This window comes from Alnus glutinosa, chromosome 14 (assembly GCF_958979055.1).
Source record: "Alnus glutinosa chromosome 14, dhAlnGlut1.1, whole genome shotgun sequence".
Lineage (NCBI taxonomy): Eukaryota > Viridiplantae > Streptophyta > Magnoliopsida > Fagales > Betulaceae > Alnus > Alnus glutinosa.
Genome location: NC_084899.1, coordinates 6242972 through 6266621, shown reverse-complemented (window position 1 = coordinate 6266621; position 23650 = coordinate 6242972). Strand labels below are relative to the sequence as shown.

Sequence of the window (23650 nt, the reverse complement as noted above, 5' to 3'; positions counted from 1 at the left end):
TTTTTTTCCCAAATATAATTTTTTTTAATTAAATAGAATTTCAACAATTGGACACGCGTATTTAATACGCGTGTCCAATTGGACGCGTGTATTTAATACGCGTGTCCAATTAGACACATGTATTAAATACACTTGTCAAACTGTTATTTTTTTTCAAATATAATTTTTTTTTAATTAAATAGAATTTCAACAATTGGACACGCGTATTTAATACGCGTGTCCAATTGGACGCGTGTATTAAATACACGTGTCAAACTGTTATTTTTTCCCAAATATAATTTTTTTTTAATTAAATAGAATTTCAACAATTGGACACGTGTATTAAATACGCGTGTCAAACTGTTATTTTTTCCCCAAATATAATTTTTTTTTTAATTAAATAGAATTTCAACAATTGGGGACGTGTATTTAAATACACGTCCCGGATTGAGCACGTGTACTCAGTACACGTGCCCAATTGTTTGGCCAGGACAGCTGTGCAGGAGAAATGCCGGCTTATATAATTTTTAAAATTCAAATAATATAATAATATAATAATGGATTAAATATATACATATATATATATATATATATATATATATATATATATATATATATATATATCGGAAATGGGTAGCTTCCTGCTACCCATTTCTGATCTGAATTCTCTCTCTCTCTCTCTCTCTCTCTCTCTCTCTCTCTCTCCCTCTCTGTCACAGCCGCACCGGCCAGCTTTCGGCCACCGCGCATCAGCCCTTCCCGCCGGTGAGACGCCCTCTCTCCACCTCTCTCTGCTCGGTTCTCGGTCTCTCTCTCTCTCCCTCTCCCTCTCTCTCTCCCTCTCCGTCACAGCCGCACCGGCCAGCTTCTGGCCACCGCGCATCCGCCCTTCCCGCCGTTGAGACGCCCTCTCTCCACCTCTCTCTACTCGGTTCTCGGTCTCTCTCTCTCTACCTCTCTCTCTCTCCCTCTCCGTCACAGCTGCACCGGCCTTCCCGCCGGTGAGACGCCCTCTCTCCACCTCTCTCTGCTCGGTTATCGGTCTCTCTCTCTCTCTACCTTTCTCTCTCTATCTCTCTCTTCCTCTCTATCTTTTTCTCTCTCTCTTTCTCTCTCTGTGTATCTCTATGTCTCTCTCTCTCTCTCCCTATCTCTCTCTGCCGCTCTCTGTATCTCTATGTCTCTCTCTCTACTCTCTCTCTCTCTCTCTCTCTCTACTCTCTCTATGTCTTTATTTATTAACCCAAATAAATTTAAATAAACAATAACAAAATTAAATTGAAAAAAAAATTCTAAATTGAAGTTTTTATTTAATTAAATTTTTTATTTAAATGAAAAATTCAATTTGGATTTTTTTTTTAAAAAAAAAATCGGTTTGACACGTGTATGAAATCTGACACGCATCTCACGCGTGTCAAAATGCACGTGTCAAACTGTTTGACACGTGTACGACACTGTACACGTGTCAAAATGCACGTGGCAATTTGTAATTTTTTTTGTAGTGTGAAGATGTGAATAGATAAAGCCCATTGAACCAGTTTTAAAAAACAAACAAGTTTAAAAAAAGAAAAAAAAAAAAAAGAGAAAAGAATTGGCATCTCCTTTGAATTATGCTCAAGTTTTGCATGGAATGAAATTCATCCACTATCATCTCTATAGTGAAATTTTTGGCAATTACTTTCTCAATATAAACTATTAAATGGTCTGCTAGAAACTCATGTTCCACTCTAGTCTGTTATCTAATTTTTACAAGTTTCATGGCATGCAGAAAAAGCTCGTTTAGAAGTTGCAGTATAAACAATGAGACTTTTCCAATCTTTGACTTTTTTGAAATTATTAATTCTCTGAATAACTAGGATAAAATAGATATATTTTTAAAATTCGAATGTTTTAGTACATTAACCTCATAATACTGCAATTGAATCTCAAACAAATTTTTTCTTGCCGAGAAAAATCTTGAAGATAAAACCTTATTAATTGGTACATTTCCAAAAAATTTAATTAGTTGTTTTTGGTTAAACCTTATGGTACCTTATAACAAGAATTAATTGGCTTAGTGCATGGGTTGATTAAATAAAGATATGGTACCTAATTGTAAGAAGTAGTTCAACAATTAATGTAATATATGCAATTTGCGATCATAGCCCTTAATTAGTGGTTCGATAACAAGTTGGCATCATTCACTTTTATCCTCTAGTTACAAAAAGGAAATCATAAATTATGTAGGTTCAATTAAGCTTAATTGGGTCAGAAATTATGTAGATTCAATTATTCATATTTGAGCAAGTCAATAAATGCATGTTGCCTCCATAGGCCTTAAAGCTTTCTTAACTGCCTAGCCATATTTTTATTTGAAATAGTTAAACAAAAGGTAGTTTACATATTTTAGCTAATGGCTTTTAAAATGCATTTTATATCCGATTATGCATATTTTTTTTATATCATTTGAATATTTTTTATATCTTTTTTTTTATTTATTTATTCATTTATATTTCTTTTCTACGGATTGTGCTTTTTTTACAAAAAAAAAAATTTCTTTTCTTTTCAAACGGGCATATTTTTCGTAAAGTCATTTTTCTAACTATCATATTTAGGGTTTAAGGAAAAATACATTTTACCCCCTTAAAGTTTGACAACTTTTTCTTTTCTACCTCTGATTTTTACAAAGTGGCAATGTACCCAAACAAAGTTTCCAAAATTTTAATGTAAGCATTTCGTTAATTATTATTGTCTTCTTTAACAAAAATTATTGAAAATACTTAAACGCCCTTACTTCTTCTTTTTCTTTTTTTCAAAAGAAAAGAAAAGAAAAGAACAAAAAAAAGGGGGTGGCCATAGCCATCCCCATGGGCCCGATGGGGTGGCTCGACCACCTCCTTGGCCACAACACATGAGAGTGGTTCAGCCACCCCAAGGGGCCAAATGGGGGTGGCCGATCCACCCCATCTGGCTAGAATAGGACTCAAATAGACTATAAGCATGGCCGTAGCCAACCCTTTTTTTTTTTTTTTGAAAAAAAATAGTCATTTTTGGAATTAACATGTGTATATAGAGCAATTTTATAAATTTTGCACCGAAAAATGCACGTATTGGACACTTGAACCATTTTCCATCATAGAAGATAGAAATTTTTAACAGAGTGCTTACATTGAATTTTTCAGAAACTTTATTGAGGTACATTGTCACTTTCTAAATATTGGAGGCAAAAGTGAAAAAGTTGTCAAACTTTGGAAGTGGTAAAATGTGTGTTCTTCTTTAAAGAGAAAGATAGAAATGAAAAGAGGAAGGAGAAAAAATGTCAAAGAAAGAGAGAGGGAGATAGAGAAACTACAAAAATAATTTATGCAATATGGTGAATATTGCCAACACATGTAGGATAATACCATTCACCAATGCATTGAAAAATGCATTTTGCATAATCCAATGAAAAGGGTTTTGGAGAAATTGTTAGCTATTTTAGCTAAAGAGGTAAAATGGCTAAGCTATTGGGGATGCTATTATTATGAATTAGAAAAGCCTCAAAATGTCTATCTCATTAAGGCAATTTTCTTTCTGCCAAAAATAAATAAAGTAACCAAATTCTATCTTACACCTTCAGTTATGATGTGGTCATTTTAAATTTTGAGATATAACTTCAAGTTGTCCACTTCCTTATAAAGTTTATTTTATCAAATAATCCTCCTTACATTCATTAATTTAGATAGGTGATCATAACTTGATTGAAGTTGGATTAGTCTGGTAACTTTGGTATAGCTAGCTAATATGTGTACTAAATAACCCTGGGTGCCTTTCTTCTCCGCAGTCCCTCCCACAATTCTCCATTCGATCTCTTCTTCAATCTTCTCCAAGTTTTCCTTCCCGGTCGTCCCTTCAATCTTGCCTTGGCCTTGGGCATTGTTGATTGACGACGAATCTTATCAACCTTCCTTGCTTAACAAAGGCCGCAAACCATCGAATGTTCATAATAGGGTTTCTTTGAAAGTTCTAAAGAGCATGACGAACGTTCAAAGTGACTCAATAACAAATTTTTGAAAAGTATAGTTTTAATTTTGTAAATTATTATATGACCGTATAGTCAACATTTCGTCTTTTGTCAAGAACTGATAATCGTACTCACAGACGGTGCCAAATTATTCTCATAAACGGTGCAAAACTGTTTTATTGTTAATGCAACTATGGTTGGGCAACTTGGGACCTCACAAAGCAAACAAAGACAAAAAAAAAAAAAAATTAAAAAAAATTAAGATTAATTGATCATTGTTTTCCCAATATACAAAAAAAAAGGGGTTCTTTTTATGTTTGAAATGGACGTTACTGCCTATGCACTAGGATGAGTGTGTTAGCCGAATTTGACATGGAGATTGACATTATACTTCACTTACCAATGCAAATACGTGCACATTAAACTTTGCTTGTTTCATGGGCTGTTGTTTGTTTGTGTTAAATACTCTGCTTTACTGGTTACCAGTTAAGATTGCGAAACCCCATACAAATTTCTAAGCTGCTTCGCATTGTGTTATCTTACACTAATTATGGCCATTGATTTGCGCTCCATTAATTTTGCAAATAAAATAAAGGCATTTCTCTTAAAACAATTATTCCTGGCTACTCACTCAGAAGGGTGCAACAACAACATAACATGTTGTATTAAATTTTGTAATATTTTAGAACACAAGAGAAGCTCTGGATTGGTTCGTTTGATGTTTGTCAAAGTAGGTTCACCCGAAATTTCTTGGCAAATCCCCAAATGGCACACAGCTAAGGTAATTGATTAAGAAGGCTACTGGCCAATAGGATATTGCCCTATCAGATTTTATTTCTTTAATTAAATGAATTTATTGTAATTGGATATCACTTTTTAAAAAGGTCAGGCTAGCTAGCTAGTTTCACAGTTTTATTTATTTATTTCTATATCCATTTGTATTATTATTGAGGGAAAAGAAATAAAATTGATAACAAAATCAATTATCAAAATTAAGATATCTTTTCTTTTGAAGCAGGCATTAACTATAGTAAGTGAAGGATTTTTTATTTTTTATTTTTTATTTTTATTTTTTACAATAAATAATAATGAGGTTGTGAACAAAACTAAAGATATGGAATAACCTCAATTTTTTTTAAAAAAAAATATTTCGAAGAACCATTTTCATATTCTTTTCATTTAATTATATTCTTTGACAAACCCTAAACTTTATATTTCAATCTGATTGATGCATAATTTCCTTTCTTAGTGTATAATTAAAGAACTATAGACACTGTTTGGTTGACTTTCATATCAAACCAAACGTCTCACTGTCGTCGTGGCAAATTCAAATTTTCAAGAGCTTCAAAAAAATACGATAATACTTGAAATTCCTTTTGTGTTTCTCTAATAATGATGCAACTTTTAAAATTACTATTGGGCTTGTGATTGACTATTATTGATTTTTGATAAAATTGTAATTTTAAAAGCCATCTCATTTTTTGAGGGATATAATAGTGACTTTTAAAATTACTCTTAGCAACACTTTTTAGGATTCTTTTTTTTTTTTGCTTTTTAATAAAAAAAAAAAAAATTAACAAGCAACTCTAAACACAAAATACTCATAAAACACCCAAAATTATTTTCACAATTATGTCGCATCACAACTAAAAAGCAAAGAATACTATTTAAAAAGTTTTACCAAATAAATTTTATTTTACAACTATCTCACAATACTGACACGACAATTCCAACTAACCCTTAGTTTTTTTTTTTTTTTTTTTTTCACTAAGCTGGATTGATTCAAGAGTTAGTTGGAACTGTCACGTCAATATTATAGAATAATTATGAAATAAAAATAAAATCTTAGCATTAAATACTCTTCCCGGAGATTGATCGTGTGTTCCCAAACATTCTTCCAAAAAAAAAAAAAAAGGTTCATTGGAAATAATAATGAAGATGGGATTTTTGGCAATGTAAAGAGAAGTTTCGATCCCTCTGGTATTGGGTAAGGTGCCCTTTAATTAAAATAAAAGAAGGGGCACCAAAAATTAGTGAGCTTTGTGTTACTACAAGAAGAAAAGCAAAGACAGATGCAGTGCCCAAGGCATGAAATGTTGTTTAAAAGCAAAGGTGACTCTAGTCCTGTGCAGCATGCAAATGCACCTTTATGGGGTTTAGGGCTTGGAGTCGTGAATTAATTTTGTAACAATTTTAAGATTTTGAGAGAAACAACATTTCATTTTGTATTAGTTTTTGGGATCTTCTCATGCTCTTATTTTTGGGGTTTAATTTGATGGTCCCCAGGAAGCATGTGGGGTTGGATGCATCTCTCTCTTCTCCTCTCTTCTACTTTGTGTGTTTCTTTGCTTTTGTTAAAGGAATCAACAGCATGCCATCAAGCATGTGATCCCTTCTATAATTACCCTATCACCCTAATTTTCAATTCCTAAACCCCCCCATCTTTTGGCCTCTCTATTTGCAGACACACCGTGTGGTTATTAATGGCGATCATATCTTGTTTATTCTCCCTTTATCACCTTGTTAATCTCGAACAACGCACTAAAGGATAATGGCATTAATATTCAAACGGGCTAGACTCTTCAATTATAACTCGCTAATTTTGTGTTGAGTTAATGTCAAAAATTGACTTTGTTGCAATACCCACGGGACCTTAATCCCCATTATGTTTGAGTCATTTTGGGATTTCCTAAGGGCATGTACCAAGCAGAGCCAGCTGCCAGCATCGCCTTGGGATATCCCAATAACATATAAAAATAAAACAAAATAAAAAAAAAAGAAAGAATTGTTTCACGTACCCATAATTCTTCGCAACCATATTTTATTCATTATTTTAATGTCATAATCTTAGTCTTAATTGTTTTTTGTTTGTATTGGAGCTTCTGCTCGTTTTTGTTCTTTGTCTTAAGCATGTTTCCACATCAACATATACCCACTGTCTCCCCTCCTTATTACTCATATATCTCCAAGTAAAAAAACACATATATATAGACTTGAAAATTAATCATCTCGATCTAATGAAAGAAAAAACCACCTTAAATTAATCCCGAATGTCTCCTGATTTCGCACTCGTGCCAAAGAAATTGAGCTGGCTAATTGTCTGCCCTTGATTAATGCGACCTTGTCGGTCTGTCATAGAACAAAGGGCCGGAAGTGCTCTCTTTTTCGGATGGCACTTGTTTATTATAATACTCTCTACACCATCCATATCTCACTGTCACTGTTAGCAGAGAGAGAGATATCTTACTTACTGCCACTTGAATGATTACTTGGAGATTACTAAGAAAACATAACAGATTTAGAATATTGTTTTGGGCTGTTTCCCGGGTGGGTGCGGCCTCCATGTTAATTGTAAAGGGACCTTCTCATATATACATTCGTAAACGAGTACGTCCATGGTTCGGCAGTATGTTTACGTCTATAAGAGCGAGCGGGGAACAAAGAATAGAGGCCATGATTGATGAACATTCTGATGGTGGAAGGGAGGGGAAGGGTATAATATATGAGGCCATGTCTTGGGCAGTTTGGTTGAGGGATAGTATTTGGTAAAGGAGATATGCTTAAAGTATATTGGGAAACTCAAGGCATGATTTTGGGACTATTTTTACTCTCTCTCTCTCTCTCACTGAGTGGGAAAGGACTAAGGAGCATCATCACATGGGAGTTCCAATCATGAAGGAAGCAAATGAGACAATGGCAGAGGATTTGGTGGAGCCACATAAATGCAGGACTCGTTTGTAGCCTTTCTATCCATCAAACCCACTTTTCGTCTCAAGGCCTTATAAAAATAGGAAACTCAATCAAATTCAAATAGATAAGGCATCCCGTGAATATTCCCATACAATAACTAAAGAGATATGTTATTTGTATAATTTTTACATAAGAATATTGATATGTCCAGCATTTTTTTTAAATGTTGAACATAAATGCATTGTTATGCAACTAACATATCTCATACCTAAATATTGTAGGGAGTATAACTTTTTTTTACTTTTTTTCTTTAATTGTTTATTTGAAATAAACGTTATAGCTTATGACAACAAATATAAAAAGGATGAAGAAGAAAAAAGAGTGGTCTTAAGGGGTCAGGCAACTGTTACATGCCAGGATTAGGGGTGGTTCAACCACCTACAGATCGGCCGCTTGGATGGTGGTCGAACCATCCGCAAGCTACTTGGGGTGGGTCAACTACTTGCGAAGCACACCTCTTGTTGGTGGTCGTGCTAGGGGTGGTTCAGCCACCCCCAAAATACTACTTCTAGGTGGCTGAAGCACCAACTTTTGGTGGTTTGGCTACCAACAACTAGGGTGTACAACTGGTTGCGGTTACAATTATTTCCTCATAACCACAATTACAACTAGCGTACCCAATTTTTCACTTTTAAATAACCGTACCTGGTTACCAGTCTACAGGTTGCAATTATTAACTGATAACCGTTTTTCATAAATTGTTGATTTCTTTTTTTCATCTTAGTATTGTCAAATTATTATATGAAAATTAAAAACTATTTACTTAGAAAAAAAGAAAATCAATGACTCTCATGGCACAAGAGATCTTGGATTACATTACAATGACCAAAAACATAATAATTTATTTGATCACCTCTATTAATTCATAAATACTCTACAAGTAATTCAAATTTCCTCCTAAACAAACAATTATTTCACCTACTTTGTCTTGACACATTTTATACTCTGTTTTTGGGTCGTTCGAACAGTAATGTATGGAAAACTAGTTTTTCATAACTAGTATGTACCATTAACGACTTAATTATTGTTTCCGAGACTTGTACCTGAAAGATCTCTTCTCGATAAGATTGGAGCAGAATTGTTAATTCCTCAAAGGCCAAGAACTTCAATAATATAATAACTCGTCACTCCATGGCTTCCAATGGACTTCATTATGGCATAGTGGTGATGAGTTTGAGCATGCAAGGTGTGAGATTGTATGGTAAAAGATAGCAAAATGAAGCTCACCGAAATAACAAGAATTTTGGTAAAGAAACCTAGGGGCTAGAATTAGGTTATATATATATATATATATATATATATATATATATACTGGTAACTGCAATCGGCTTAAACAGTTATACGGTTGTTAGCAATTAATAACCGTCATGCTTGTGCACCCCTACCAACAACTAGCCCGTTAACACCTCTTTTTTCTTCTAAGCCTCCTTTAATTTGCTGTGATAATCTGAACCATTCATTTCAAATGAATGATCTACAAAAGAGGTATTGCACCCATACAATACCCTAGATATTGTATAGAATCTCAATCCGCGTCGGAGAACCCCGTGCATTTACATTGTGTTCGTAGCATAATGTACCATATGCTTAATGAATGACACCTTGGAACTTTGTTGGTCATTTTAGCGGCAAAACCACCATGCCATTGCCCTTTTAATTAGTGTTTGTTGAAAATATTTTATAGGGGAAAATATATATATATATATATATATATATATAACATCGTAGTATGTAAGAGGAAAAGAAATCTAGAAGAGTATTTATTTTACTGCACTTGGATTGCTTAATACTGATTTGGTTAAATCCTTAATCCTTAAATCAAATTCTGAAAGTAGCTAAAAATTAGGCCAAAAAATTATTATGATTCACAATGCAGCTAAAATTACTGTCGCAAAGGATTAGAAAATTCTGCAATGTAATTTATTTTTTATTGTTTCATTTTCAATCATTGGGGCTAAATGAGATGAAGCAGCATTGAATATGATTTTCCAAGCCCAAATTCTTTTGGGCCGTAAGGTATCCCTGCTGGGGCATCATGGGCAGAAATATAAAGTCCATAAGCTACGGGCATATTTGTTAACAAAGATTCGTTAATTAGGCTCATTAAGCCTACAAAGTTGGTCTGCTACCAAGGCCCAAGTGCTGCTCTTCATAAGGAAGAGGAAGGATTTATTTATTTATTTTTAAATAAGAAAAGGGAAATCCTAGAGGTTATGAAGGAAAGAAATTATACATGCCTTTAAACTGGTGGGGAAGGGCTGGGCATGATGCCCTTGAGTCAGCTGTAAGCTGTTTGAGTAATGCTACTATTTTAGGATTAACTTCTCAAGTACACAACGGTATAAAAGAAGTGTAGTTCACGGAATCCTAACATCTCCCGAATCAACTTTAGAGCTGAATATTAATAATCATTGCTTACGAAACTTCTTCTGCCATAAGAGATGTAGACCGTAACACTCATTTTTCCTTAATTTTCCTTCAGTTGTTCTTCTCCTTTGTTTTGTTGTTGCTTTTGACGCATCCACTTGAATCAGTTGTACCCTTTTTTCTTTTCTTTTTTTTCTTTTTTCCTCTTTCTAAGCCACGCAAAGAAGACAAACCTTCTTCGTCTCTCCATGAACCCCCAAGCTCAAAAACAGAAATCTTTCAAATACAGAACATATAAGCCCTAATACTGACCCTTCTTGCTGGCGAGATTTGCATAGGACCAAATACTCAATTGTTCCAACACCAACAGGCAACAGTTGTTGGTCAATTGGCCAGAAGGACACATATGAAACTTGGGTAACAAGAGAAGAGGAAAAAAAAAAAAAAAACGTGGATTTTACTTACAAGTGGAGTGATAGTGAGACAACGTGTGGAGCCCATCTAGGGTTTGAGATGAGGCAATCGAGATCACGAGGGATCCATTTCAGGTGGGCCACCTTCATAAGCGCCATGGGCCAGCCCGAGTATGGGAAAAAAAACATTGACTACTTCTTAACATTTTCATTTTCTTTTTTTCTTTTTGGGTGGTTCAGACGGTAAAAATACTTTTAAACATGATTACTCAAATAAGTTATTATATATATGTTTTTTTTTTTTTGGAAGGGATCTTGTAATATCATTAAATAACTGGCAAAATAAGCTCAGAATTTACAAGTCCCGACATACATGTCGGGTAAGAGTCAAACCACACTTTGTTTTGCTCAGAAGAAATAGCAAATTTTGCAAGAGTGTGTGCAACCCGATTACCTTCCCGTTTTACATGAGAAACAACCCAAGACCCAAAACCCCGAAGAGTGGCCCGACTATCCGCAATAAAGTTGCCAAACTTGCCAACGTTGTCTTCGGTATTGTTCAGAGAGTTAGTGATTTCTAAAGCATCACCCTCCAATAGAATTGTTTGTATACCCAGAAAGAGCCCAAATTGCACTGCTTGGCGCGCACCGTAGGCCTTTGCAATTGATGAGTCCATAATATACCGTTGAGTTGAACACATAGAAGCAATTACTCGAACAGCTAAATCCCGTGCAACAACTTCCACCCCAATCATTTTCTTTCGGCGACTGAGTGCTGAGTCTCAGTTCACTTTAATCACATTCCCCATTGGATGAGACCACTTCACTGTTGGAGGACTGAAACCAAGAACGGCATTTGATAGCACGCCTTCACTGGATTTTCGAAATTCCTCTAGATCTTCAACTGCATATTTCATCGAACAAATGGGGGGCACAAGCTCTCCTTCAAAAACCCATCGATTCCTCCTAAACCATATCTTCTGAGCAATTATGATCAGTAATTCGATCTCCTCCTTCTCCAATCTGACATGCAATTTCCCAAATAAATCCATAAAACTAGTCTCCATCACATGGCACTTCTGGATTCGAACTGGGCTCTCATTCCACACGGCCTTAGCTGCTTCACAACTCCAAATGGCATGGACAGTAGACTTGGCTTCTATTCCACACATGGGACAGAGTGGATCATCAGCAATCCTACGTTTGCATAAATTGTGCTTTGTGGGCAGAATCTCATTGCAAGCTCGCCAAAGAAAAAGCAAGACATTCTGTGGAAGATGCAGCTCCCAAAGTTTCTTCCACAGTGGCGTAATCAAAGCTGCAGAAGAGTTAGTTCCTTGTAAGCTTGAATGACGTTCCATTTCAAGATGATATGCATTCTTTACTGAAAAATGCCCTGTTTTTGTATCTGCCCAGATCACCCGGTCTTGCAAACACCATGGAGAAATGGCTATGCTGCATATTTGTTCGACAATATCGACTGGGAATAAGTGCTCAATTACATGTAAATTCCACCAATTCACAATAAGATCAATTAAATCATTGACTTTAGCCTTTGGGCTAATCCCTGAAATTGGAATTTGAATTTGAATTTTGTGAGAAAAAGTGTTTGGTAGCCATTTATCCCCCATAATTTTAACATTCAACCCATCACCAATCCTCCACATAATATCATCTCTGAGAAGTTGTTTGGAACCCCAAATGCTTCGCCATGCATAAGATGGCTTGACACCCAATGAAGAGCTCAGAAAATCACCTTCAGAAAAATACTTCTCCTTAAACACCCTTGCTGCTAGTGTGTGTGGAAATTTCAATAAACGCCAACCCTGCTTAGCAAGAAGGGCTGTATTGAAATTGACCAAATCTCTATACCCCAGCCCTCCTTCCAATTTCTTCTTGCCCATTCCCTTCCAAGACATTCAAGGAATTTTAGATAGGTTTTCCTTGTGTCCCCACCAAAACTGACCCATCATCGCATTTATCTCCTTACATAATGTCTTTGGAAGCCTAAAAACACTCATTGTATATGTGGGGATTGCTTGAATGACCAATTTTAGGAGAACTTCCTTCCCGGCATGGGAAAGAAACTTCTCCTTCCATCCGTTAATCCGATTCCAAATCCTACCCTTTATGCCATTGAAAGTGAAAATCCTAAATCTTCCAATTAGAGCCAGTAAACCAAGATATTTCTCAAAGTTTGCTATTGAGTTGAGACCCGTACCATTTAGGATTAAAATCCTATCATCCATTTGAGTATTGCGACTAAAAAATAATGACGTTTTCGCACGATTTAGTTGCTGCCCTGAAGCTGCCTCATACTGCCCAAGAATAATTATATATGTGATCCCCCATAAAAGAATAATTTTCAAACCACAAAATATAAAACACCTTTTATAAAACAAAATACAAAACACTTTTAAAAAACTTTCCTCACCTTCATATAAAAATATTTTATAAACATATGCTTACATTTTAAAAATAAGTGAAAAACACATTTGAAAATAATGTTTAGTCCTAATAAGTTTTATTTTTTTATTTTTTATTTTTTTTTCTCTCTCTAATTGATTGAGGAAAAGGGTTACAAGAGAGGATCATTTCCACTTCTGATCCAAAAGGAAGAAGTGGAGAATCCTACAAATAAAGAAGGGGTGGGCTCCTCAACAACTAACCCAAAAAGAACAACAACAAATCAACTAAACTCCAACAGAAAAGGCAACCAAACACAAAAACAAACAAATAACAGTAGGCAATGGTTATCACCCATGACTCCAGAAGAATCACAAAAAAGTCGGGCCTCTCCAAGGGCTGCACGAAGCGGTTTCAAATGACAAAAGGGCTCAAAAAGCCCCAACCAGAGAATAAGCACCGCCATAAACCGAAGAAGAACAAGTGCACAACCTGTAAAATATTAAACAAGGAAAGATTAAAAGCCGCCACTTTATCGGAGATGGGAGAAGATAGCTTTCCTCACCTGACCTCTCATCGACAAAATGGCAGCTTGTGGTCATCCATGCTAACAAAGAGGTAGCTCTGGCCGCTTCTACTAATGCAGATGTGTATGCGATTATTAGCAATATCTGCATTCGCATAATGCGATTATCACTTTTAGGTATTCGTACCTACATTATGCACTTACTATCTACATCCGTGAGATTATTATTCACTATCCGCATATGAGGTAATATGCGTTTTGAATTACTATCTAAATCTATATGCAAGATTAAATAATGTTGTTGTTACTATATGCAAGCTTAAATAAATTAAGATTTTACTTGTTACACAATTCACGATTATCAACCATAGATGATCATTGTTTCATAGAGTAATCGGAATTTGGATAACGCAAAAAATAAAAAGGTAAATGTATAGTGTCTAACAAAAATGTGTAAATAGCAGATACAAACAGTTATTATCTGCTCGCATTTTCATCGCTAAACACAAGGGTAGTTGGCAAAAGGTGGTTAAAAGAGCAATTACCACCGACACAGGGTGGCTCTTGGCCACCCCATCACCCCCTACCCTATTAGAGAGAATAATATAATTCTATTTTTTTTTATACGCTTTGTAAAAAAAAATTATGAAGTCTGTATAAAATTTGATGGAAGGATTAATTTAATAATGGGAATAAACTCAAGAAACTAAAATATAAAAATAGAAACTTATGTAGCGAATTTGAATATTTGATAAAGGCTCAAAACTCAATGAGATCCAGAAATTTTTTCTTTTTGTTTTGTTTCTTTATTATTATTATTTTTTTAAAAAAAATAAAATTGTTTCAATAATTAGAAAGAACTGAAGGGCTGTAAGCAGTAAAAACCTTCTTACCTGCTTCCCGAGGAGAATTGGCCAACTTCTCACTAAGCTGCAGATGAACAGATTTTAGGTGGAAACAAACCCAAGAATAAAGATACGGATATTTAGGTCAGCAGATCATTTATTGTCCATGTTTATCGATTGTAAAATGTTACACGCATTTCAATTCTCACACTCCCAGTCATAACTTTTAAAATTACTATTATAATATTATTGAATCACTATTAAATTTTGAATCTAATGATATTTTAAAAGTCCGTCAAATAGTGTGCGAGTCAGAATGTATATAGCATTTCTCTTATCAGTTTACTACAAAAGCTTAGGGCAGGCTGTCTATCTGGGCTACAATTTCAATTTACTCAAACAGCTTGGGACAAAATGATCACTTGAGGAGCCTTGTAATCATAAAGCACTAAAAATCAGAATTTCAAAAATTCCAGAATAAGAGGTGGCATCGAGAAGATATATATATACACACACACATATTGAAGGAAACATCATCACCACAATTTAAGTTTTGATTAAATCTTCCAAACGTGCAAGAAACTTAAAAATGATCGAGTTCCTCTTCAACATGCATTGGCCTTTCAAACATGACATATCTCCTTGCAAAGTTTGTTGCTTGTTGACTTCTTCATAACCTTAAGGGCAATAGACTATTTGATTTGAGGTTCCAAGCTTCATAACAGCTTTTGTGTCCTTATTGACAATTCAGTGTATACAGGATTGACCCCAAGTCATAAAGTACATAGTACGAAGTGTGCATTCAAAGTTCTGCAGGACTCTCAAACCAGGCTTCAAAATTTTCAAATCTTTTCAGATTCAAGTATTAAGAGAACTACGAAGGTTATATATATATATATATATATATATATATATATATCCATTTCAAACATATGGTTAATAAAGCACGCATCAGCAAGCAAAAAAAAATCATATATATAGATGAGCTGAAGCAAAGGTTTGAAATAAAACCTTTCAAGCATCCACATATCAGGTCATCCGTGGCTGCCACAAGATTCTGGTCTTGCATCCTTCAGCAACACAGATATCTGAGGCTCACAGGTGGCCTGAAATGGAAGAATGCAGCGACCACGGCAAATAATGAATCAGTGGCTCATCATCAAACGTACTAAAAGATTCCATTGTCTAAACTGAAAGAAAGGCGGCAAACCCAACATCATCTTTAGAAGTTTTGGGGTGGGGTGCACAGGCCTTACTACTTCAGCCCTGGAAAATGCAGGGGAAGCATCAATAATGTCCTCAAAATGTAATTGCCTACACTGCCAAGTGCCAACGCAATATAGAAAAATGAGTTCAATTGACAAATCCCCCAACATATGCATATAAAAGTAGAAAGCGTGGAATAGCTTTCTTACTCCTCTAGGAATTCCTCGATAAACTAATCTTACTAGCTCCGTTATATGGAAGAAAGAGGTAAGATAAACTGAGACATAAGATGAAGGAAAGTCATAAGCATAACGCACAAAGGCCTATAGTGAAAAAAATGGGATCCTAATATCACAAAAGTTCAAAAGCCAGCAGTTAATTCGCGTAGTAAAGCAGAAAAGCTGAACTGACATGCCTCTTATAATACAAATCCTAAAAAGATGCCACAGGATTGTACCATTATAATATTCTCATTATCTGCCAAATGTTTACAACTCTATGGTGTACTTTAAACATAACATAGAAGATACTAAACATAAAAAGAATGACATGCATAATAGTACAAGCCCACAAGAAAACAGAAGAGAAAAACTGATACACAAGGATGAGATTAGAAACATTAATTGCTTGGTATAATTTGTTGTACATACACTTCAAACTAGACCACTGTTGTAGAACCCAAAAAAAAATGGACATGGGAAACAACTCATCTTGCTTCTTACAAGGTAGTGAGGCCATTAAAACAAATGTTTATCTGATCCTACATCTAGGGGAAAAAAGAAAATATGAATTCAAGGAAAAAATTTCACAGATTTTCCTGTCATCTAATAGGAATGCTGGTATGAGTAGAGCCTAAGTTTCTTAGCTCAATCAAATGTTCATCGTTTGATATATGGAGTGAAAGACGAAGATTTGTCACCATTTCTTCCTTTTCCCAATTTAAAGGTCCTGATGCATGTAATGCTTCTATAGTGCAACGGTAGGCATGCAACTCTAACCTATGTATTTCAGCTGCTAGTTCCTCTTTTGTAGGAAGGAGAGAATTTCCTTCCTCATACCCCCACTGACAAAAAGATTCGGCATCACTCCAATGACCATCATCATCCTCAATATGACCTGCAGAAACATGATGAGGGATCTTATAGGAACTGTTGCTAGTGATGCTACAACTACCAACAGAACATGTAACACTATCAGCATAATTTGATTCTAAGTTTGGAAATGAACACCCCACAATGCCAGTCGGTTTCCTCCTTTCTACTTCCACTTCAGATATCCCAGTTGTTCTGTTGTTAGAAGAAACGTTTATGCATTTTTCACCCAGCATGTCTCTCGGGAAAGCAACAGCGTCTACCTTTTTGGGCAATGTGGATGAATTGGCAGCTTTCACTCGGTGACACTCACCCTCTTTTTCTATTGCTCTAAATTTATGGTTGACTCCAGCATATACTTCAACTTGAGAATAGCAATAGGGTGACCCTCTCTTCAAAGTTTTAGATGAAACAACATGGGACTCCTGGAAATTCATTCTGTTCTTAACAGGAAAATAGTCATCTTCTACACTTAGATTCACCCTTGTGTTTGTCTTGTGAAATTGGTAGCTTAAATTTAGATTGCACTTCAGATTTGAATGTTCATCATGTTTTCCACCTTCAAAATTTCCACAACCCTGCATGCAGAAGCAAAACAAACAAAAAGGTCGCTCACAAAACAGATATAGAAAACCGCTTTTCTGTTTGCATTCATTTGTAAGGAAAAAAGAAACATGTATGGCAGTCGGAAATTACAATGTAACTAGTTCTAAAAGCCCTAAATGACTTGCCAATTTCACACATTCAAAATGGAAAATCTAGATCAACTTCATGTCACTCTTTATGAGAAATTTAATCTATTTCTGGTAAATATAAGTAGATGCTAACTGTGTGAAAACACAAATTCAATTGAAAGAAAATGAAACACAAGAAGATACTTGAAAAACACCCAAAAGTGTTGCACAAATTGAACTCGGTATTTTAAAGAAGAAATTGCAGATTAGAACAGATTCATGTGAAATTACCTTTCCAACCACAACCCATTTGTCATCATGCCAAGACTGCCTTGCCCGGATGTTAAACTTGAAGACTTTGAATTCCAGAGATGACCCAAGTAACCTGACTAAAAAGTACTTTCTCCCCAAAACCTGTGAAACTGTTGCCATTTTCCAAGAAAAATTGTCAAACACCTCCACAACAGAACCACGAACCCAGTTCTCTGAAATTCCAAGTGGAGGAGGGCAAGGCCTAATGGTGTTCCTTGATACCCTCTCTGCAACAGCCTCATCGTTGGCGCTCTCATTCCCATCATATCTAACAGTGTAGTTGTAGCCATTACCACAGATAATCTCAGCACATCGCCAGGAGCCCGAAGGCACCTCCTTTTTGCTTAATACTTCCACTTTACTCCCTTTCTTGAATCTCATACTTGATAACATTACACCCTAATTTCCAGTATCTGAACACCTGTTGTCAATGATATGGTGAATGTAAGAAACAAGGCAGAACCAAGATTATTCAATCTAAAATGATTTGAAAAATGAATTACAAATGTTTGTAATATTTCATAGAAAAGAGTAGACACAGAAAAAAAGAATTACAGAACATATGTAGTTTTATAAACAGAACACGTAGTTTTCCTATTTTTTGATTTGCATTTTCAATAATGTTTTTTTTTATTAAAAAAAAAAAATTATACCAAGGCCCAGTCAAGTTGGTTTTGATTTAAAGGGCCCTCAGAAATTGATTATCTAAAATTCAATTTATTTTTATCTCTTTCCTTTCCCCATCTTTTCCCAACAACCAAACAGAGCATCAAGCATAAATACACATAAAGCTCCTTTAATTTAATGTTATTATTCAAAAATAGCATATAGAAGACAAAACAGAAAAACAAACAGACATACACATTCACTCCGACCAGATATAAATGATCAGAAAATTAAATGACACTGCATAAACTTCTGCTATGTTTGGCTAGATAGAAACTGCCAGAGAAATCGAACGTCAAAACTCAAGATTTTCATTGATCAGAAAAAAGAAAAGAGAAACGATAAAACATATAAATATCACTTGGACTAAGCTTAAGACAACTTCTGCTTCAGTTTAGTTTTTTTTTTTTTTTTTTTTTTTTTTTTTTTTCAATCTTCAAACATACATACAAACAACCAAACAATATTAACAGAAAAAAAAAAAAAAAAAAAAAAAAACAGGATTTCTTTTATTTTCCTCCGTTTTCTCAGCAACCAAAGAGAGGGTCAATCGAATTGGACTCAACATGCAAAATCACAACTTCCCAGCACCACACAACAATAATCCACACCCATAATCAAAAGAAAAAAAATCTGAACCCCAAAAAAGTAGACGAAGACTGAAATTGAATCTGAAACCCCCAAGATTAACGAATTGAATAACATGGAGAAGAGAATTAGACTGACCTTTTTTCCGATGATTCTCAGAGCCCTTCTCGCTAATCACACACAGTTTCACTCTCTTTGTGATTGTTGTTGTACGTGCCAGATTGCTAACAACTAATTTGGAGTTTTATTTATTTATTAATCAAAATTTAAAGAGGAAAATGAGCTTAATAAACAACGAATAAGGTATGCTTTATATGCCAAGTTTGCCAACTGCCCAAGAATAGCTTGTTGAGATGGGCACTAACTGTTTCTAATTCAATCTTCTTATTGGGAAGTAGGGGCGCGTGGTACACGCACCCCAAAACTTCTACTTTTCCTACTACAATTTTGATTCAATCTTATTGGGAAGTAGGGGCGTGCGGTACACGCACCCCAACTTCTACTTTTCCTACTACAATTCTTTTTCTTTCTTCTTCTTCTTCTTTTTTTTTTTTTTTTTAATAAAATAAATAATTTTTTTAAAAAAATTGTTTAGTGTCATTGCAAGATTGAATGTACGATTAGTTCGGTCACGCTAATGTAATTACTGAGATTTTCAAATCATTATTTTCTTAATTATGGTTTCATAAGAGTCCATTTAGATTTACGATTTCAAATAGTGCAATTTAAAATAACGATTTTAATTAAAAAAGTGAATTTTAAAAACGGAGTTAAACATTTGAAAAAAAAAATCACAATTTAACTTTTAAAATTTTGTATTTTCAAAAAAGCATTATCCTCCCTACAATTTGAAAAAGCAGATTTTCTGCGTTTTTAAATCGCAAATTTTAAAAACTCAATTCCCAAACGATTTATATTTTGCAATTTGATTTAAAATCACACTTGTATAATAAAAATATAATATATAGCATTAAGTAATGTTTGCTGCACAACAAATGTATATACTTTGCACAACAAAGCTGACATAAAAATTCTTTTTCCATTTTTTTTAAAAAAAAAAAAAAAAATTGGACAAATCAGATGGTAGAAAAAAAATGTGTACATTTATTGTGGATCAAACATTACTTTATAACATTACTCAAATACAAAATATTTCTAAAAGCACAAAAACAGTTTTTACTTTTATATTACATGATAATACTTTTTTCAAACAGAAAACCACCTCAAAAAAAAAAAGAAGAAAATCCTTCAAAAACACGTAAACAAACAGAGTCGGACCATTTTATTTTGGAGGATTGAATTTTTTTTATTGGTTTTCTATTGGAAATGCTAATACTATGTAGACCATAATGTTCTGGCATTAGTTACAACTAATATCCGTGCATCACAATCCATTAGGTGGGGCTCATTATATGATTTGTCTAATAAGTGGGTTCATGATCATATTATTTATCTTCAGTTTTTTTTTTTTTTTTTTTTTTTTTTTTTTTTTTTTTTTTTATGTTAGTGGTTTCTTATTAGTTTTCCTAGTCTAGAGAGAGAGAGAGAGTGTTGGAATATCTTTTTGCTTAATTATTCCATCATGTTAATCTCTTTCTGATTTGGTGATTAAGGAATTTAATATGTGATTATGTAATTCATTCTACAATTAATTGGTTGCGTAGACCATCTGGCGTTGTTATTATAATTCTGTACGTTTCAATGGGAATTTTATGGATTTAAAACAGAAGTCAAACACATGGAGTAACAGAATGGAATGGAATTAGAGATTGAATTCTAATAGGCAGCAGCAGCAGCCAACGAGGTAGTTCATTAGTTCTAGTTGTTCTATTTGACTAGGCCTCCTCAATATGTACGTCAACACGTCCGTTTTGTTCATCCAAGTAAAAATCAACACCGAAAGACCAACAACGATATTCACAACGTGCCCTAAACATATATTCACAGGGAAAACATTTTCCGTTGATGAAAACATTTTAGAGGGTTGTTTCCTACACAATACAGGTACAACAACTTTACAACACTCCCTTACATGGGGGTGGACCTCACACACTGGGACCCATCCCATATGAAGGGGTGTTGTGAAGTTGTTGTACATGTATTGTACAAATATCATTTTCCAACATTTTAGTGTTTACATGGAGCGCATTCAGCAGCATATATATAGGAAATAATTTGATGTAAAAGCCAGATCCATTTGAATTAGTATTTGACAGGTTCGGGCCGAGTCCATTGGGTCTGGGTAAGCCTTCTCTATTGTAAAGAAAACTTTATACGTGCTCAATGAATACATGTCATTTTTAGAGACTGAATTAGTAGAATTTCAACGATTTAATTTGTATAAAATATATATCATAAAATTATATGCCTCAACCATTATGTTTACAATTTGAACCTTTTTTTTTTTTTTTTCAAAATAATAATAATAAAAAAAAAAAAGAAAAAAAGAGAGAGGATGTTTTAAAGGTGATGTTGCGTGCACCACAAGGACACGGTCACGCCTTTTATCAGTTTGGTTCCACACTTTCCCGACCTCGCGCATGAATTCTATTGATAATATTTATCGAATCTTTCAAGCATGCAAATAAATTAACAGAAGAAGAAAAACAGAAAATAAAAATATAATAAAATAATATCCTTGTAATTAAAAAGAAAAATCAGGAAATCTCTCATTAATAACTCTACCTCACACGTACCTTTGGTGTTGTCTATATATTAACACCACACATATCCTAATCATTAATTTGTTATATATTACGATTTACTATCATAAGAGTTTAATCAAATTGGTCTCCGACAGTCTTAAGACTTTTTTTTTTTTTATTAATGATTAAGTCGTTAGCAGTTGTTTCATAGCAGATATTATAGGGGTTGAGGGACGGATGAGACAACCTACGAGTTAGATTAAAATGTCTTGTTATTATATATGAGCATAGTATTAAGTTAATGAATACCGATACGTTAATTAAGCTCTCAAAAGAGAAATGGTTACCATCAAATCAATGCTGATAGAGTAAGTTGTTGTTGTGAACGTCGATTCGAAAGCGTGGTGAAATGTTAAGAAATTAAAGATTAAAATTTTAACCAAATAACTTTTGGATCAATGGTTAGGCCTTTAAGACATTATACCTTAACCACAATTTTTACTTTTTTGACTTTAAGTCTTTTTATTTTTGTTTAATGCGGGTATTTGTATTTGCCAAAACAAATCATGACTCCCAAAGAACATGCCATCCATGCTTGTTTGTTGACTGTTACACTACACCATAGTTCACATGTTTGTAGGAGCTTCAGCTGTCTTTATCCGCTAACAATTATGCACGAATAATTAGTTGCTATCAAATCTGAATTGAAACAAGAAAAGTACTTGAGCAAGCCTGAATTTAGTTGATTTTTCGCTAAGTAAAGGTGGTCATCCCCTTAAGAGTGGTAGACTACTATTTTACTTTTTGGAAGGGTCATTGACAACCTCCCAAGGGGTGGTTAGGGTGGCCAACCATCCCTTCACCCTTTGAAGGGGTGGTTAGCATCCTAATGAGGTGGTTGAAGTGGCCCGACCACCCTTAAGAGGGTAGGTAGCTACTCTTCCCTTCTCCAGAAAGAGAAATGATACAAAGGGGACGCTTGACTGTTCCCTCTCTCCCTCTTTTCATTAAAAAATATAATTCATTTTTTAATGAAAAGAAGGGGGAAGGGACGGTCAAGTGTCTCCTTTGTATCATTTCTCCTCCAGAAAACAACAACACCCACCGTCGTGGGAACTATGAAGGTCAGAAACCCTTGGGGGGACCACTACTTTCAGAGGGTGAGGGGGTGAGTTGACACATTTGCATTGGTCGACCATCTGGCTCAACCATAGAGGTATACAAACGGACAGTTATTAATTGCTTAATAACTGCATAACCACTTTTGTAAAACCGTTAAACGCATACCCTTATACACACAGACACACACACACAAAAAACGAAGTTGTTTTAATGTGTTTGATATAGGGTTTTTATTTTGAGTTCAATGAAATTGATCTTTATTCATACATAATAATAATAATAATAATATTTTTTAGTTTTGTTACATTTTGAAGTATTCTATTAAAAAAAAAAAAAAAAAAAAAAAAACCAACCAAAACCATTTAAAATATGCCCTAAAAAGAGACTCAATGAAAGCCCAAAACATCAAAATATGCATATTTCTAAAAAGCAATTATGAGTTTCAATAACTGTTAATCAGCTGCTATTTTAAAACCGCTAACTACCTAAGACATAGCGGTTATAATTACGAAAATTTAATAAACATATAAAGCGGTTGCGGCCTCTAACTGCTAACCACAACTGCTTGTATATTCTTTCTCAACCATACTCATAAGTGGTTGACCACCTATTAGCTTCTTTTATTATTATTATCTTACGTGACTAAATTCAACGTATTCATTTTGAATTAACGGCCTAGATCTACTGCAATTCTTCTTTGTCCTTTTTCCGAGCCCTACATTAAAGCATTAATATGAGACATCCACCTCCTCTTGTATAATATGATAATATAAGGTTTCCTTTTTGAAAGCAATACACTCTTCTAAGTTCTAACGTTAGAAGTTGAAATATCGCTTTTCGCCAGCCATCTTTTTGATATGTGGACGTTGCTTGGAAGCAAAAGATTGGTTTACAAGTAAAGGAATGCTTGAAGTATCTTGCTCCTTAATATGGTAGATAATCAACCACAATTGGGATAATTAGGAGAAACTTATTTTATTATTAGTAAGATCTTACCTAGATTGAAGATTGAAAACCGCTTCTTCCTTGAATTTGTACTTCATTTGAAATTACCTTCCAAAGTTCAAAAACTCTTAAT

At 34.5% G+C, this 23650-nt stretch overlaps 1 protein-coding gene across 5 annotated transcripts; it reads right to left on the bottom strand.

Moving 5' to 3' along the window:
* Window positions 1-13017: 13017 nt before the first annotated feature.
* Window positions 13018-19172, bottom strand: LOC133858074 (uncharacterized). 5 transcript variants are annotated; one of them, XR_009898432.1, is made up of 8 exons: window positions 18944-19172; window positions 17531-17972; window positions 16473-17143; window positions 15484-15534; window positions 15280-15374; window positions 14317-14353; window positions 13463-13568; window positions 13018-13389 (listed from the first exon to the last, which is right to left on the bottom strand). XR_009898432.1 is itself a non-coding variant. In XM_062293510.1 (5 exons), exons 2-5 carry the CDS (start codon window positions 17942-17944, stop codon window positions 15341-15343), a joined length of 1170 nt encoding a protein of 389 aa, XP_062149494.1. In that variant the 5' UTR covers window positions 17945-17972; window positions 18944-19172; the 3' UTR covers window positions 15196-15340. The 5 variants fall into 5 exon arrangements, 3 of the variants coding, with proteins under 3 accessions (XP_062149494.1, XP_062149493.1, XP_062149492.1); XR_009898431.1 differs by lacking the exons at window positions 13018-13389; window positions 13463-13568 and having other exon boundaries at window positions 14309-14353; window positions 15280-15534; XM_062293510.1 differs by lacking the exons at window positions 13018-13389; window positions 13463-13568; window positions 14317-14353 and having other exon boundaries at window positions 15196-15374.
* Window positions 19173-23650: the final 4478 nt, after the last annotated feature.

Bases quoted from the DNA above. Each gene is read 5' to 3' on its own strand.
- LOC133858074 (XM_062293508.1), bottom strand. From the start codon at position 17,944: ATGTTATCAAGTATGAGATTCAAGAAAGGGAGTAAAGTGGAAGTATTA. The intron at 17,144-17,530 runs GTAATTTCACAT...TTCTGCATGCAG, and splicing joins AATGGGTTGTGGTTGGAAAG to GGTTGTGGAAATTTTGAAGG.